At 44.3% G+C, this 16,883-nt stretch overlaps 1 protein-coding gene across 7 annotated transcripts in view; it reads right to left on the bottom strand.

Moving 5' to 3' along the window:
- Positions 1-2,437: 2,437 nt before the first annotated feature.
- Positions 2,438-16,883, bottom strand: part of LOC110518918 (protein dopey-1) — a 40,548-nt gene continuing 26,102 nt past the window's right edge. For 4 of the 7 annotated variants that reach the window (XM_036973902.1, XM_021596291.2, XM_021596303.2 and 1 more), the window contains 18 exons: positions 15,494-15,605; positions 14,062-14,244; positions 13,385-13,510; positions 13,131-13,265; positions 12,219-12,274; positions 11,730-11,834; positions 10,858-10,924; positions 10,347-10,491; positions 9,881-9,960; positions 9,254-9,363; positions 8,897-9,046; positions 8,721-8,782; positions 8,412-8,564; positions 8,089-8,225; positions 7,640-7,695; positions 7,092-7,256; positions 6,604-6,733; positions 2,763-3,056 (listed from right to left, as the gene is read on the bottom strand). In XM_036973902.1, the coding sequence (XP_036829797.1) occupies positions 2,763-3,056; positions 6,604-6,733; positions 7,092-7,256; positions 7,640-7,695; positions 8,089-8,225; positions 8,412-8,564; positions 8,721-8,782; positions 8,897-9,046; positions 9,254-9,363; positions 9,881-9,960; positions 10,347-10,491; positions 10,858-10,924; positions 11,730-11,834; positions 12,219-12,274; positions 13,131-13,265; positions 13,385-13,510; positions 14,062-14,244; positions 15,494-15,605 (2,266 nt within the window). Of the gene's footprint in view, positions 3,057-6,603; positions 6,734-7,091; positions 7,257-7,639; positions 7,696-8,088; positions 8,226-8,411; positions 8,565-8,720; positions 8,783-8,896; positions 9,047-9,253; positions 9,364-9,880; positions 9,961-10,346; positions 10,492-10,857; positions 10,925-11,729; positions 11,835-12,218; positions 12,275-13,130; positions 13,266-13,384; positions 13,511-14,061; positions 14,245-15,493; positions 15,606-16,883 lie in introns of all 7 variants that reach the window. The other 3 variants (XM_021596285.2, XM_036973904.1, XM_021596311.2) reach the window with 1 other exon arrangement.

Genomic DNA, 16,883 nt, shown 5'->3' with positions numbered 1-16,883 from the left:
GGCCAGGTCTTGGTAGATTTGCAGTGGTCTGATACTCCTTCCATTTCAATATTATCGCTTGCACAGTGCTCCTTGGGATGTTTAAAGCTTGGGAAATCTTTTTGTATCCAAATCCGGTTTTAAACTTCTTCACAACAGTATCTCGGACCTGCCTGGTGTGTTCCTTGTTCTTCATGATGCTCTCTGCGCTTTTAACGGACCTCTGAGACTATCACAGTGCAGGTGCATTTATACGGAGACTTGATTACACACAGGTGGATTGTATTTATCATCATTAGTCATTTAGGTCAACATTGGATCATTCAGAGATCCTCACTGAACTTCTGGAGAGTTTGCTGCACTGAAAGTAAAGGGGCTGAATAATTTTGCACGCCCAATTTTTCAGTTTTTGATTTGTTAAAAAAGTTTGAAATATCCGATAAATGTTGTTCCACTTCATGATTGTGTCCCACTTGTTGTTGATTCTTCACAAAAAAATACAGTTTTATATCTTTATGTTGGAAGCCTGAAATGTGGCAAAAGGTCGCAAAGTTCAAGGGGGCCGAATACTTTCGCAAGGCACTGTACATGAAGTTGATGCAAAGAGTCAATATTTGCAGTGCTGACCATTCTTTTTCAAGACCTCTGCAATCTGCCCTGGCATGCTGTCAATTAACTTCTGGGCCACATCCTGACTGATGGCAGCCCATTCTTGCATAATCAATGCTTGGAGTTTGTCAGAATTTTGGGGGTTTTGTTTGTCCACCCGCCTCTTGAGGATTGACAAGTTCTCAATGGGATTAAGGTCTGGGGAGTTTCCTGGCCAAAATATCAATGTTTTGTTCCCCGAGCCAATTAGTTATCACTTTTGCCTTATGGCAAGGTGCTCGGTCATGCTGGAAAAGGCATTGTTCGTCACCAAACTGTTCCTGGATGGTTGGGAGAAGATGCTCTCGGAGGATGTGTTGGTACCATTCTTCATTCATGGCTGTGTTCTTAGGCAAAATTGTGAGTGAGCCCACTCCCTTGGCTGAGAAGCAACTCCACACATGAATGGTCTCAGGATGCTTTACTGTTGGCATGACACAGGACTGATGGTAGCGCTCACCATGTCTTCTCCGGACAAGCTTTTTTCCGGATGCCCCAAACAATCGGAAAAGGGATTCATCAGAGAAAATGACTTTACTCCAGTCCTCAGCAGTCCAATCCATGTACCTTTTGCAGAATATCAGTCTGTCCCTGATGTTTTTCCTGGAGAGAAGTAGCTTCTTTGCTGGCCTTCTTAACACCAGGCCATCCTCCAAAGGTCGTCACCTCACTGTGCATGCAGATGCACTCACACCTGTCTGCTGCCATTCCTGAGCAAGCTCTGTACTGGTGGTGCCCCGATCCCGCAGCTGAATCAACTTTAGGAGACGGCCCTGGTGCTTGGACTTTCTTGGGCGCCCTGAAGCCTTCTTCACAACAATTGAACCACTCTCCTTGAAGTTCTTGATGATCCGATAAATGGTTGATTTAGGTGCAATCTTACTGGCAGCAATATCCTTGCCTGTGAAGCCCTTTTTGTGCAAAGCAATGACGGCACGTGTTTCCTTGCAGGTAACCATGGATGACAGAGGAAGAACAATGATTCCAAGCACCACCCTCCTTTTGAAGCTTCCAGTCTGTTATTTGAACTCAATCAGCATGACAGAGTGATCTCCAGCATTGTTCTTGTCAACACTCACACCTGTGTTAACGAGAGAATCACTGACATGATGTCAGCTGGTCCTTTTGTGGCAGGGCTGAAATGCAGTGGAAATGTTTTTGTTGATTCAGTTCATTTGCATGGCAAAGAGGGACTTGGCAAATTAATTGCAATCCCTCTAATCACTCTTCATAACATTCTGGAGTATATGCAAATTGCCATCATACAAACTGAGGCAGCAGACTTTGTGAAAATTAATATTTGCGTCATTCTCAAAACTTTTGGCCACGACTGTACTTCCAATGCCTCAACATGGACAGTCATTACAGTAAACAGAAAAGTTGGGAGGGAAATGTTTGATAGACACAATTTATGTTCATGTCTGCCCTCTCTCTTGCCTTGCACCATTCATATTGCCAGAAATTCTACCTCTCAACCACAGGAGACACAGTGAAATATCAGCCTGTTTGGTGAATAGACCAATAAGAAAGAGTTCCAAACCTCTCCGCAAATAACAGCTAGCTTTCAGTTTTCCCCTCTCCACTTCGACAGTCCTAGCGAAATTCTTGCTTGAGCAATTGCTCTTTGCGAAGAAGCTATTCATATTTTTCGACAATTTTAATTGAAAACAATCACAGTAAGAAAATTTGATATTGAGATAAAAACAACTGCACTGGACCTTTAAGTGCTTTCCACTCTCTATGATGCTCAAACCATTTCAAATAACTTGTCTGTCCATGGTGAGGGTGAGACCGAGACACACATGGCATGTAAGATCTCATGATACGTCTTTAATTCAGTAAGTCACAACAATATAGAATTGCACAGCATCTTCACATTGTCCCAGAAAGGGCTTGCACAAACTGTCAGTCAGTCTTCACAGCTGCCCTGTATATACAAATAATTAAAAGCCTTTGAAAAGTAAAATACAGTCATTATAAATAGAAGAAATAAAATGTACAAACTTGATTTATTTTTAGTACCCATTGTTTATGTCCCTAATATGTTCCCTTATATACAATATGAGTTTTATTCACTAGTGCTTTTTATTAATTTATTTCCCTTCGGGAAATACATTTCCCTCTGTCCCTCGTGTTCACGTCTTGATAAGGCCCTCTAGAAAGTCTTTCTCCACCATCTCCTCAATGTTTTGCCGTGCCCGACTCCAGAACACTTTTTGGCTCTCCAGCTTGCCCTCCTTGTTGGGGAAGGAGGGCCCAGAGTGGCTGGGGGCGGCATTGCGGCTGCTGGCCTTACTGTTGAACACCTGGCTGAGCAGGTTGAAGAAAGGGAGGAGCTGCTCCATACTGCGGATCACGTAGAGCGTCAGGGTGAGGTGGCCCGGTTCCCAGGACAGAGTACGCAGGGAACAGTCCTCCTCTGGGTTCTTCTATGGGAAGGAATGGATGGAAACAGATGACAGCAGAATGAGCAAAGAGATGTGACTTTATATAGCTATGACTACACATATTAAACTCAACAAAAAAATAAACTTCCTTTTTTCAGGACCCTGTCTTTCAAAGATCATTCGTAAAAATCCAAATAACTTCACAGATCTTCATTATAAAAGGTTTAACTTCTCTAGGGTAGGGGGCAGCATTCGGAATTTTGGATGAAAAGCATGCCCAAATTAAACAGCCTGCTACTCGGGCCCAGAAGATATGATATGTACACACCTGGTAGATTTGGATAGAAAACACTCTAAAGTTTCCAAAACTGATAAAATAGTGTCTGAGTATAACAGAACTGATTTGGCAGGTGAAAACCTGAGGAAGTCAGGAAGTTGTTTTTTTTGTTGGTTTTGTAGTTTTCTATTCAATGTTGTTTACCTTTTATATTGACAACATTATTGTCCGGTTGAAATATTATAGATCATTTAGGCTAAAAACAACCTGAGGATTGAATATAAACATCGTTTGACATGTTTCTATGAACTTTACAGATACAATTTTGATTTTTTGTCTGCCTGTTTTGACTGCGTTTGAGCCTGTGGATTACTGAAGAAAACACACAAACAAAACTGACGTTTTTGGATATAAAGAGACTTAATCGAACAAAAGGAACATTTATTGAGTAAATGAATGTCTTCTGAGTGCCACCATATGAAGATCATCAAAAGTAAGGGATTAATTTTATCAGCGATACAGGGAGACAGGACGGACAGCTGATCGTCCTCACAGTGGCAAACCACGTGTAACAACACCTGCAGAGGATCGGTACATCTGAACATCACACCTGCGGAACAGGTACAGGACGGCAACAACAACTGCCCAAGTTACTCCAGCAACGAACAATCCCTCCATCAGTGCTCAGACTGTCCGCAATAGGCTGAGAAAGGCTGGACTGAGGGCTTGTAGGCCTGTCGTAAGGCAGGTCCTCACCAGACATCACTGGCAACAACGTTGCCTATGGGCACAAACCCACCGTCGCTCGACCAGACACGACTGACAAAAAGTGCACTTCACTGACGAGCCGCGGTTTTGTCTCACCAGGGGTGATGGTCGGATTCGAGTTTATCGTCGAAGGAATGAGCGTTACACCGAGGCCTGTACTCTGGAGCGGGATCAATTTGGACGTGGAGGGTCCGTCATGGTTTGGGTCGGTGTGTCACAACATCATCAGACTGAGCTTGTTGTCATTGCAGGCAATCTCAACGCAATCTCCTCCCTCATGTGGTACCCTTCCTGCAGGCTCATCCTGACATGACCCTCCAGCATGACAATTCCATCAGCCATACTGCTCGTTCTGTGCATGATGTCCTGCAAGACAGGAATGTCAGTGTTCTGCCATGTCCAGCGAAGAGCCCGGATCTCAATCCCATTTAGCACGTCTGGGAACTGCTGGATCGGAGGGTGAGGGCTAGGGCCATTCCCCCCAGAAATGTCAGAGAAATTGCAGGTGCCTTAGTGGACGAGTGGGGTAACATCTCACAGCAATAACTGGCAAATCTGGTGCAGTCCATGAGGAGGTGATGCAATGCAGCACTTAATGCAGCTGGTGGCCACACCAGATACCGACTGTTACTTTTGATTTTGTCCCCCCCTTTCTTCAGGGACACATAATTCAATTTTTGTTAGTCACATGTCTGTGGAACTTGTTCATGTCTCAGTTGTTAAATCTTATGTTCATACAAATATTTACACGTTAAGTTTGCTGAAAATAAACCCAGTTGACAGTGAGAGGACAGTTGAAGTCGGAAGTTTACATACACCTTAGCCAAATACATTTAAAACTCAGTTTTTAACAATTCCTAGTAAAAATTCCCTGTCTTAGGTCAGTTAGGATCAGCACTTTATTTTAAGAATGTGAAATGTCAGAATAAGAGAGAGAATGATTTATTTCAGCTTTGCTTTCTTTCATCACATTCCCAGTGGGTCAGAAGTTCACATACACTCAATTAGTATTTGGTAGCATTGCCTTTAAATTGTTTAACTTGGGACAAACATTTCGAGTAGCCTTCCACAAGCATCTCACAATAAGTTGGGTGAATTTTGGCCCATTCTTCCTGACAGAGCTGGTGTAACTGAGTCAGGTTTGTAGGCCTCCTTGCTCGCGCACATATTTTCAGTTCTGCCCACACATTTTCTATAAGATTGAGGTCAGGGCATTGTGATGGCCACTCCAATACCTTGACTTTCTTGTCCTTAAGCCATTTTGCCACAACTTCGGAAGTATACTTGGGGTCATTGTCCATTTGCAAGACCCATTTGCAACCAAGCTTTAATGATGTCTTGAGATGTTGCTACAGTATATCCAGAATTTTCAAACATCGTGATGCCATCTATTTTGTGAAGTGCACCAGTTCCTCCTGCAGCAAAACACCCCAACAACATGATGCTGCCACCCCTGTGCTTCACGTTTGGGATGGTCTCGCAATCCTCCCCATTATTCCTCCAAATGTAACGATGGTCATTTTGGCCAAACAGTTCTATTTTTGTTTCATCAGACCAGAGGACAGTTCTCCAAAAATTGTGTTTATACTGTTTGTATTTACGTACTATTGTTTGTACAGATGAACGTGGTATCTTCAGGTGTTTGGAAATTGCTCCATAGGATTAACCAGACTTGTGGAGGTCTACAATTTTCTTTCCTGAGGTCTTGGCTGATTTCTTTTGATTTTCCCATGATGTCAAGCAAAGAGGCACTGAGTTTGAAGGTAGGCCTTGAAATACATCCACAGGTACACCTCCAATTGATTCAAATGATGTCAATTAGCCTATCAGAGGCTTCTAAAGCCATGACATGATTTTCTGGAAAGGCACAGACAATTTAGTGTGTCAACTTCTGACCCACTGGAATTGTGATACAGTGAATTAATCTGTCTGTAAACAATTGTTGGAAAAATTACTTGTGTCATGCACAAAGTATACATCCAAACCGACTTGCCAATACTATAGTTTGTTAACAAGAAATTTGTGGAGTGGTTGAAAAACGAGTTTTAATGACACCAACCTAAGTGTATGTAAACTTCCGACTTCAACTTTATGTGCTTTGTTGGTGCCATTATCTGACTTGATTGTCTGCCAGAATTTTTTCATTTTTCAAATTAGCAGCTGACATTTACATTTCTCAAGTTTCATTTTTGTTGTCACGTGGGGAAAGTGCCCTAGCGCTCTGATTGGCTCAAGGGTGTGAAGTTATCCCTGACGCTCATCCAAGATTCTACATGTTGAATCGTGAAAGACTGCCTCACTCTTGACCACCGGCAGGTGTCCCCTGGAACACACCGCGGGGACTGCAGCTGATGTTCACCCACTGATGGCCTTCGGAAAAGATTTTCAGGCTGCTACACTACTGGCCTTAGGGGTACACTAAGTTGTCCCAAATGTCAGTAATAGCTAAAGTTACCAAGGTCATTGCGATTGGTCACTTTTGCTAATGTGGGTCTATGTCTAGCCTTGCATTATGTTGCTCTGAAGGTAGACCAGAGCAGTTACCTTGGCTCGTTTCCTCAGCAGCTTGGCTAGTCGGACAACGTAGGGTTTGAACTCTCTCTGGTGGGTCCCCTGACGTCTCACCTCCAGGCCCGAGTCATCAGATGCCTCGGGGATAAAGGCCCAGCGGTACCTAAGAAAGAACACAACCAATGCCCAAACATTACACACACACACAATCCTTTTCACACTTCTGAGCAAAAAACACACAATGTATGACGGAAAGGACAAAGTGACAGGAAAATATAGGAGCCATCACTGAATGATTTCGTTCAGTATGAAACGTGTGAAAAGGCTTGAGGACCTCACTGGGTAAAAGTGATGCGACATACTTTCTTTCATGTGTTCTGAAACACAATCTGTGCTTAAACCTTTTATAACCTTCCAAACACAAATCTAAAGGAGAGAGTGCAGTGTGCATTACAGTCTTCAGATGAATGTACTGCATGCGAGTGTATGAACCCAGGCAGGAGTAGTGGGTTAGTACACACATCTGGAACTGGGGCAGGCTCTCGGAGGGCAGTGCCAGGGCCAGGTCCAGCAGTTTGCAGGCAGACAGGTAGAGGTTGAGCCAGCGCTGGCTGTTGTAGGAGGTGGAGAAACCGTTCCCTCCAGAGTAGGTGGTCTCCAGGCCAGCCACCGATGGACCCGACGTCCTAGAGGTCAAACCCAGATGGAAACATGACCAACGCATACACACGGCATAGACTCAGACGGAACGGACCAGTTTTCTGGACACAGATTAAACCTAGCCCTGGATTCAAATGCACTTTCTGTCAAACAGAGAATCTCCATTGAACATGCGTTTAAATTCAAGTCTACTCTTAATCTGTGTCCAGGAAACCAGCCCTACAGATTTAAGATACACATTGGTAGTGGAAGTTTCCCCACCATACAATCTAAAGCGCGTTGAGCACCTGAAACTCAAATCCAAGCCATCATCATCAGGGCACATCATTTCTATGGCAGGAAAAACACACATTCTCTCACTGTCATGTATTAATCAATGTCCACTCCCATTTGGTGGATTGACAGTTACCTTGACATGTCCTCATCTGCAGTAAGCTCCTGCTCCATGAGTAAAAAGACCTGAACCTGAGAGGGAGGGAATACACAGGTAAGTAAATAGGAAAAAAGCCACACACTGTTAGGATTATATATAACGATCTATTACCTTGGTCGACGATCTATAGTACAGTAGTTCGAGAAAAAGGGGATGATCGCCACAACTCAGTAATCAAAAAAGTATTGCAAGAACAACAGTTGGGCTTTTTTATCCAATCAAGATACCCATTACTTCACTTAAAAAGCCGACATTATCTCTTGGAAATTCTATCAAAATATTTATAAACAGCGGGACAAACAAACGCAGAGGTGTTTGAGGCTTGGCGTAGGCCTTCATCAGGCTGCCCATCGGCAGATGGCGCTTGTGTCTGTGTGTGACTAAGTGCGGTGTGTGTTCTGTAGCGTGCTCTAGCTCTCTCTCACCAGTTCAGTGATCATGGTGGGCCACAGTGAGGTGAGGTGTTGAGGAGACATGCGCAGCAGTAGAACTCTGAAGAACAGGAACACTTGGGCATGGAGGATGGGCACCTGGGGCAGACGCAGGCTCTCCACCAGCCGCTCTGATGGGGGAAACACACGCTCATGTAAGTCAATACGCCATCCGCTGTGTGTGTGTGTGTGTGTGTGTGTGTGTAAATATTTGAAAACAGAAGGATGTGTGTGTTTGTGTCTTAGTAGTGTGTGTGTGTTTGTAAGCGGGGATGGGGGGTGTTTGCGTGCATGCCTGTCTGCATGTGCGTGTTTACCCTGTATGTCAGGTAGGTATTTCTGGTACTGGTCCACCTCGCTGCTGTAGATGGTGAAGGCCAGGCGTTTGAGCAGCATGGCTCTCTGCTCCAGCTCTGCGTCTCGGTTAGAGAACAGATTCAGAGAGCTGCTCTGAGCCACCGCCACACGAGCTGCAGACACACACACACACACACACACACACGCCTTAACTACTATACTATAACAATTATAATATAAAGTCGACCCATATATTTACCTGTAAACCTCACATACAACTACACACAGAAATTCTAATTTAGAAGAATCAGGCTACTAATTATACTTACTCATAAGATCTCTAAACGTGGTCTTGTCGTGGGTCATAAGATGATCAATGATGGCTCTCCAACTGGAAAATGCAGGAGAGGATGTCAGATAAAATCCTATTATATGAAGCACATATAACAAGAATACACAAACCCCTGTCCCCTCCCCCACACACACTCAACAATCCTCAACTCACTGGCTGACACAGGAGGAATCCATCTGGAAAAAGGTGTGGTCCATGAAGAGGTCGAAGGCTTCTTTCTTCCAGGCCCGCCGGGTGTACTGGTACCCACTCAGGCTGCTCAGCAGCTGGATACACGCCCGGTAGCTGGGGGCGTTGTGGGCACTGCCAAGGAAGAGGGCACAGAGACACAGTGCACATTAGAGATAGGACCCAGACATGACCAGACCAGGAAATACTGGGCCCTAGTCATACAGCGTGGGAGTGTTTCCTAGGCAGATCCCATGGGCATGTTATTTAGTGTAACTGAGGAGCCGGGAGTGCTCAAGGCTCTAGCGGAGGAGTGTAGTGTATTGGCTGGTCCATCCCTACCTGTGGTTGCGGAGGTAGGGCACGACATAGTGCATAATGTTCACCAGTAGAGGGATCACCCGCTCTTTCTCATCACTGTAGAACACCATGTCTAGGAGATGGGCCAGCACCTGACAACACACAACCGCTACTCTCAATACTTGGCACTGTTCAGATAGGATACATGGCAACAGCGTGCTACCCTAAAAAGTACTATAAAACCTAGCACATTGCAATATTGCTTTAAAGATACATCCGTGCACTACAGCAGACATAAAGCGACCAATAAACACTCACGCAACGCAATGAATAAACAGGTCACATGAGAGTGACATAAGCCTAAACAACGGGAAGAGAGGGAGGGCTGTTTATGACACTAAAGCAAGAGAGGCACAGTCAGTGGCTCCGGTTTATATTTGGCTTCAACAGCGACTGTGTCCAGAGAAGGATTTATTGCTTTGCTAATAGTGATTGAGGTTGGGCCTGGGGGAGGGAGAGCTGATCGTAAATCAGCTGAGTGCGAGTCGACTGTGCATGGGTCCTAATAGCAGAAGCAAGGCTGTTGGTAGCCGTGAGTGGAGAGGACGCACGGATGGACGGACACACCCCGACAGACAAGGCGGCCAGACAGAGCGCTTGGTGTTTTACCTCCGCTAGCAGTGTGAGGGCGTGAACGCTGTACACAGATGGAGTGAAGCTGGACGCCTCCATCACTGTGAGCATTAGATCTGAAACACACACGCCATTAGTGACACATCACACGCAGCACAGACACAGATGCAGACGCACGCTGTACGTGAGCACAATCAAATGTCCACACTAACATAACCTACCATTTTGAATGCATTCCCAATACATCGGGTCATTCTAAGTGGTATGATAGTGTGGATATTGAAACACAGCCATACATTCAGTCACACAAGAAACACCTCTGAAATCTGCACATTCCTGATTAAGGGTGTGTTCATTAGGGGCCAAACGGAAGAAAACGGACTGAAACAGGGAGGGACTTCCCTGGACTTGTCCAATAAGAATTTGGTGCCCCAATGAACATGAAACTGACGTATTGTACACAACTAGCAAGTACTATAAAGGGTCCTCTCATCGCTCCTACCCTCTACATCTTGCTCCAGGCTGGTCCCGTCCACCACGATCTGTGGCGACGCCTTGACCTCCAGGTTCCTCCTCAGCCAGGTGGTCTGCTCCAGAGAGGAGCCTGCGATGGTTCCGATGGCCTCCACCACCTTGTGGGTCACATCCTGCACACACACACAGACACAGACAGTGAATAATCATACTGGCTTCATTACAATACTGCCATACCACTTAAGTAAAACACATGCCCAATACATTGCTTCAATCCAATTGGTATGATGGGGTAAATAATGGAACGGAACTCTTGAATTGAATTTATTTGGGTAAAAACATGTTCAGCAATATGTACATTGTATTCCCAGAAGATAGCACATACAAGTATTATTCAAAACACTTGATTCCGAAATGGTCCTCGATGGGGCTTACCTCGATGAATATTATCTTATATTTTCTAGGATATAAGAATTGTGAATTATGTCATCTTTAAGATAAAATAATAGTGAATCCTTTTGCATGGGACTGAGGCTTACTTGCAGCTCCCGCTGGTCCTTCTTGCTCTCCAGGTTCGGGTTCTTGAGGATGAACTCATTCAGAACTCTGGGGAAGAGACAGATGGATAGGTTAGTCTGGTGGCTGCGTATGTACAGCGTAGATAAGGGGACGGGAGTGATGTTGGAAGTGAGAGAGGGCAGTCTCAGTGTGTTGTAAAGCGCAGTTATAGTAAGGAATCGCAGAGGTCTTCCCCTTTGTGGTTGTAGCTTCCAAACAGGCTCACAATGTCACGTTGGATATCCGCGTATCCAGCAGTGTCAACGATAGCTTGCAAGATTCTCCCTCCTCCTACGATTAGCTAATTCGAGCCCTGAATGCTGATTGGCTGACAGCTGTGGTATATCAGGTGCTCTAATTACTTTAGTAAGCAGATTATAATAGTAATAAGGCACCTGGGGATTTGTGGTATATGGCCAATATACCACGGCTAAGGGATGTGTCCAGGCACGTTGCGCGTAAGAACACCCCTTAGCTGTGGTATATTGGCCATATACCACACCTCCTCGGGCCTTATTGCTTAAATGTATCCTTGTGTCTTCTTCCCCTTATTGAAATTGACTGGTCTTCGGTAGCTTGATCACTAGAGGTAGTGCCTGGTATAATTTATATTTATTTTATTTAACTAGGCAAGTCAGTTAAGAACAAATTCTTATTTACAATGACTGCCTACCCCGGCCAAACCCGGGCGACACTGGTCCAATTGTGAGGCGCCCTATGGGACTCCCAATCATGGCCGGATGTGATACAGCCTGGGTTCGAACCAAGGACAGTAGTGACGCCTCTTGCACTGAGATGCAGTGCCTTAGACCGCTGTGCCACCCCGGGAACTGGTGTGTGTGTGTGGTCTAACCCCAGTATGAGGAACTGTCCAGGAGCAGGCAGCCCCAGCTGTACCGAGTCCTTCAGTAGGGCCAGCAGAGACGGCCAACTGTCCACCAGACCGGACACAGGGATCCTACATAGACCGACAAGCAGGATACAGTCACAAACAATGTTCTAATGATGGGTCAAGTACTAATTTAAGTCCGATACCTTTATAAACAGTTTAGTAACAATAATAGTCACGCTACAGAACTCAATGAATTGGACTATCAAAGTAACGAAATTCAGGGGTTTTATCTGAAATTAAATCAATTGTATTCTGCATGCTCAACACACTTTACGTATAAAAATGTCAACCTATACATGACATCACATGAACTAAACTACAAAAGAGGGAAAACTCAAACGAATTGATTTTTTTAGGATTCACATGGATTTTCATTGCCAACATCTCATATATTTGCTACCTATGCTCAACACACTTGACAGACAGGTGGAGGAGGGCCGTTGGTCTCACCTCTGAACGTAGGCATAGAAGAATTGCAGCATGCACACCTCCAGAGACAGATGCTTCTACGGTGAGAAAGAGGGAAGACGAGTGAGAGAGGGGGAGGAGAGGGTTGAGGAAGAGGTGACACTGGACTACATTACATTTCATTAGAACATAATGAGGTCGTGGCAGGGAAGCTGCCAGTTTACTTTGATATACTGTAACAATAACATGGCATCTGTCCAATCAAATCAAAAACTAATTTTATTGGTCACATACACATGGTTAGCAGATGTTAATGCGAGTGTAGCGAAATGCTGGTGCTTCTAGTTCTGACAGTGCAGTATTATCTAACAAGTAATCTAACAATTCCCCAACATCTACTTAATACACACAAATCTAAAGGGGTGAATGAGAATATGTACATATAAGTATATGGATGAGCGATGGCCGAGCGGCATAGGCAAGGTGCAATAGATGGTATAAAATACAGTATATACATGTGGTATGAGTAATATAAGATATGTAAACATTATTAAAGTGGCATTGTTTAAAGTGGCATTGTTTAAAGTGACTAGTGATCCATTTATTAAAGTGTCCAGTGATTGGGTCTCATTGTAGGCAGCAGCCTCTCTGACTTAGTGATGGCTGTTTAGCAGTCTGATGGCATTGAGATAGAAGCTGTTTGTAAATCTCTCGGTCCCAGCTTAATGGTAACATGTAATAGTAACAGAGGGCCGACATTAGAGTGAATTAGGACTAACGCAAGCAGGAGGCTAGGAGTCGTGCAGCTTTGTATATAGTCATAAACTGTAACAAGGTTAGCGTAGCACAGTGTGTTCTAAGGGTATGTATTGGGAAACGAATATGCCTGGTTTCGACGGTAAAACAGAGCATGCCAGTTTAGATTGCAGGCTATTGGGAGACCGCAGCACCAACCTTCTCTTTGGCGATGGCCGGCGGCTGCTTCAGGACCTCTTTGACCGTCTGCATCACGGTCTCAGTCCTCATGGCGCTGACCGACCGTACCAGCTCCACCAGCAACAGCTGCTCCTCACTGGCAGTGGGGATCACCTACACACACGTGTGCGAACATGGACACAGACGGGGTAAGAGACCTCTGTGCCCTGCCATTAACCACAAAGTGTATGTGTTTAGTAAGGGTTTCTGCCATGTTGGTTTCTGGAGCTTACCTTGTAAGCGGCAGTGGTCTTGACCTGCTTCCTCTCGTTCCACACGTAGGCGATAGCTGCCATGAAGTGGGCTCCGTGGTTCATGGAGATGGGTCCTAGCAGCTCCAGGATCTGCTGACGCAAGTTCTGAGGAGAAAGAGGAAGGATTGAGCGCTCTACGCAGTGTCAGAAATAAGACCAGGCCGACGGGCAGTGGACGGTCCATCCTCCTTCAACAATGTTATGGTCCTGGGGAAACACACATGTTGTGCAAGCTTTTGTTCCAGTCCAGCGCTAATGGATACTTAGCCAAATCCTCAAATCAGGAGTACTGGGCAGAAACAAAAGCCTGCACATCCTGTAGGGGGCCTAGGAGCAGGATAGTTACGAGCTAGTAACATAAGCATTTTGCTGCATCCACTATGACACCTGCTAAACTGTGTCCACTACCAAGAAAAACTTTGTTTTGATTATATTGAAGAACAATGATCTAGGTATCAACTGCAGGCACTCTTTTCACAGTATCGTGTAGACCCAGACTGAACTGTGCTGGCTATTATCACATTGTCCATTTCAGCACAGTTCCAGCAACTCTGGATGGATGAGTAACCAGAGCAGCTCAGTACAGCTTGGTTCGGCTCGCCTTAGTTCGATTCAGTACTGTGAAAAGGCTTAGGGTCAGGGTGTAGACGCAGTACCTTGGTGGATCCCAGGTTGATGTTGGAAGTGGATGCAGCGGAGGCGGCGGCTGGCCGGTCAGAGCTGTCGGCCTGGTACAGGACGCTCCACAGCAGGGTGACGGAGGACATGATGGTGTGGAGGATGTACAGGATCCCTGAGCGAGCCTCCGCCAGGTGCTTCTGGTCCACACTCGCCTGCAGCTGAGAGGAGAGATAGGGACATGGAGATACAGTCACTGGTGAAAGTCTGCACACCCCTTGCAGTCTTCACGTTTAGCTGCCTTAAAATTACATCTGAAAAGGGATTACATTTGATTTTTTCCCCCTACCAACATACACAACCTACTCCACATTTTCAAAGTTAAAGAAAAATTATAGAAACATGAACAAATTAATAAAAAAAATGTAAAAGGAAGATGTGTCGTCCTCACACCCCAGAGTTAACACCATTGGCAACTTTTTTTTTTTTTTTAATTGCTCAACTCAGTAAATGTGGATGGGAGACATTGATGGACAGCAATATTCAAACCTTGTCTCTACATTTCCAAGCAGATTTTCAAGTCAGGACTGAGACTGGACTGTTCAGGAACACTCACCACCTCTTGGGAAAGCCATTCTGGTGTGTCTTCAGCATTAAAGCTTGTGTAATTGTCACACTGAAAAATACAACTCTATCCCAGGGTAGAGAAACCCCTCTATTGGGTTTCCCTCTAATTTTTTTTACCTGGGCTTTGCTTCTTTCATATTTATTTTGATCATGACAAACCTCCCAGTCCCTGCCGGTGACAAGCATACCCATAACTTGATGCTGCTACCACAAAAGCCATGATAATAGCAATCACGGTTTGAATATTGCTGCCCACCAATGACTCCAAACCAAATACACTGAGCTTGAGCAATTTTGACAATAACAATGGATATATGTTGCCGTAAGTGCAAAGTTGGTAAAATCTTATTCAGAATGATTTACAGCTTTAATGGCTGCCAAAGGTGCTTCCACCAACTATTAACTCTGGAGTGTGAGGACATACGCAATCAAGACATTGTATTTTTTTATTTATTCATTTGGGAAAATGTCCTATAATTTTCTTTCACTTTGAAAATGCTGTAGTAGGTTGTGTAGATCTGTACAGATAATGTCATACTCTTTAGATACAATTTTAAGGCAGCAAAATGTGAAGACTGTGCAAGAGGTGTGCAGACTTTCAGGAGGCACTGTCAGCACACGCAAATCCTGTGACAGAGTAAAATACATACAAAGACATAAAATGATGTAAAAGAACAAGCACACATAGCTCTCTGAGAAGAAGTAGGGAGGAATGAGTCAGAGTGCGTGCATGCAATGAAGGCGGTCTATCGATGTGTAAATAAGTGACATCAGCATTAAATCAATGCAGATATGACATGTCTGTCTACTTGGCAGTGCAGCGTGGCTGACTAGCGCCCTCACCTGGTGATACTGGGAGGATGGGTCCAGTAGACAGTAGTGGATGATGGCTGTCACTCCTTCCAGTACTGTTAGAATCAAATCTGGGGGGATGCACAGGGCCATCCACTGAGGTCTGGAAGAGGGATAGTGGGGAAAGTATAAATTAATAGCCACCGTTTGGTATAAAAAAAACGATTTTGCCATAAACAATTCATGTTGCCATAGAATATACAGTAACAATGTAGAATCTACAAAGGCATTAGTCAAAGGTGGGTAATTTGAGGCAACTGCTGGTCAAGAGAGCCATCTTGTGGCAGCATCACTCAACAAACCCTGTGCTACAAAGCAGCTGTAAATCTATTGCCATGGATATGTACTTAAATAAACCAATTCATCCTCATACAAATACTTCACTAGCTAGGTTCATCCAATAGGCGACAGATTTACAGGCGAATACTCAAAAATCTGTATAAAATAACTTTGTATTTTCCCACCAGTGGTGCTTCCACCAAACTGACTGGCTGTAGATAAAAATGCATGAACGATGAAGAAGAGCACATAAAAAGGTATGTTTTTTCTTCTTAAAGGGATGGTTTGAGATTTTGCAAATGAAGCCCTTTGTCTACTTTCCCAGAGCCAGATGAACTCGAGGACACCATTTTTATGTCGCCGTTTGCAGTTTGAAGGAAGTCGCTAACTAGCGTTAGCGCAATGCCTGGAGGTCTATGGGAACAGCAAGCATGCCAGGTGTTCCTGTAGACCTCAAGTCATTGCGCTAACGCTAGTTAGCATTGGCTCACAAAACTACCTCTAACTTCCTTCATACTGGATGCAGAGACAGACATAAATATGGTAGTTCATCTGATTTTGGGGAAATAGATAAACTGTCCCTTTAAAGTTTAATGTAACAAATAGAAATATATAGTTCAATGTGTCATCATCTCATTTTCAACTGGACCGATGGGTTTGTCACAAAAACTGTTAAATAGCAAATGTGCCCACTATGGTCTTGGCACGTGCGCTGTAGACAACAGTTTGCAGATACCTATATGATGACATTATTATGGAGATCAGTTTTATTTGTCAAATGGCATCGATTATCATGTCACCAGAATAAGACCACTGATATTTATTGTAAAGGCGCACCAAGCTCATCACCGTGCACTTTCACCAACCTTTTGAAGTTCATAATAACTTATTTCATCTGTAGCCTAATAAACTGCATGCTTTCTCCGAGTGGTAGTGGGAGGACCACACCACATATCATCGCGTGACTCCAAGTTTACTTTGGTTATTATATCAAATATTTGTGCATAAATCCACATTTTACTGACACAAAAAGGTCCCACCATGTCAAATCAACAAATTGTCCCCCGACATTTATGAAATTGTCCCAACATTTCCTGCTTCT

The sequence above is a fragment of the Oncorhynchus mykiss genome, chromosome 3 (genome assembly GCF_013265735.2).
Source record: "Oncorhynchus mykiss isolate Arlee chromosome 3, USDA_OmykA_1.1, whole genome shotgun sequence".
NCBI lineage: Eukaryota > Metazoa > Chordata > Actinopteri > Salmoniformes > Salmonidae > Oncorhynchus > Oncorhynchus mykiss.
This window is presented reverse-complemented; position numbering and strand designations above follow the sequence as displayed.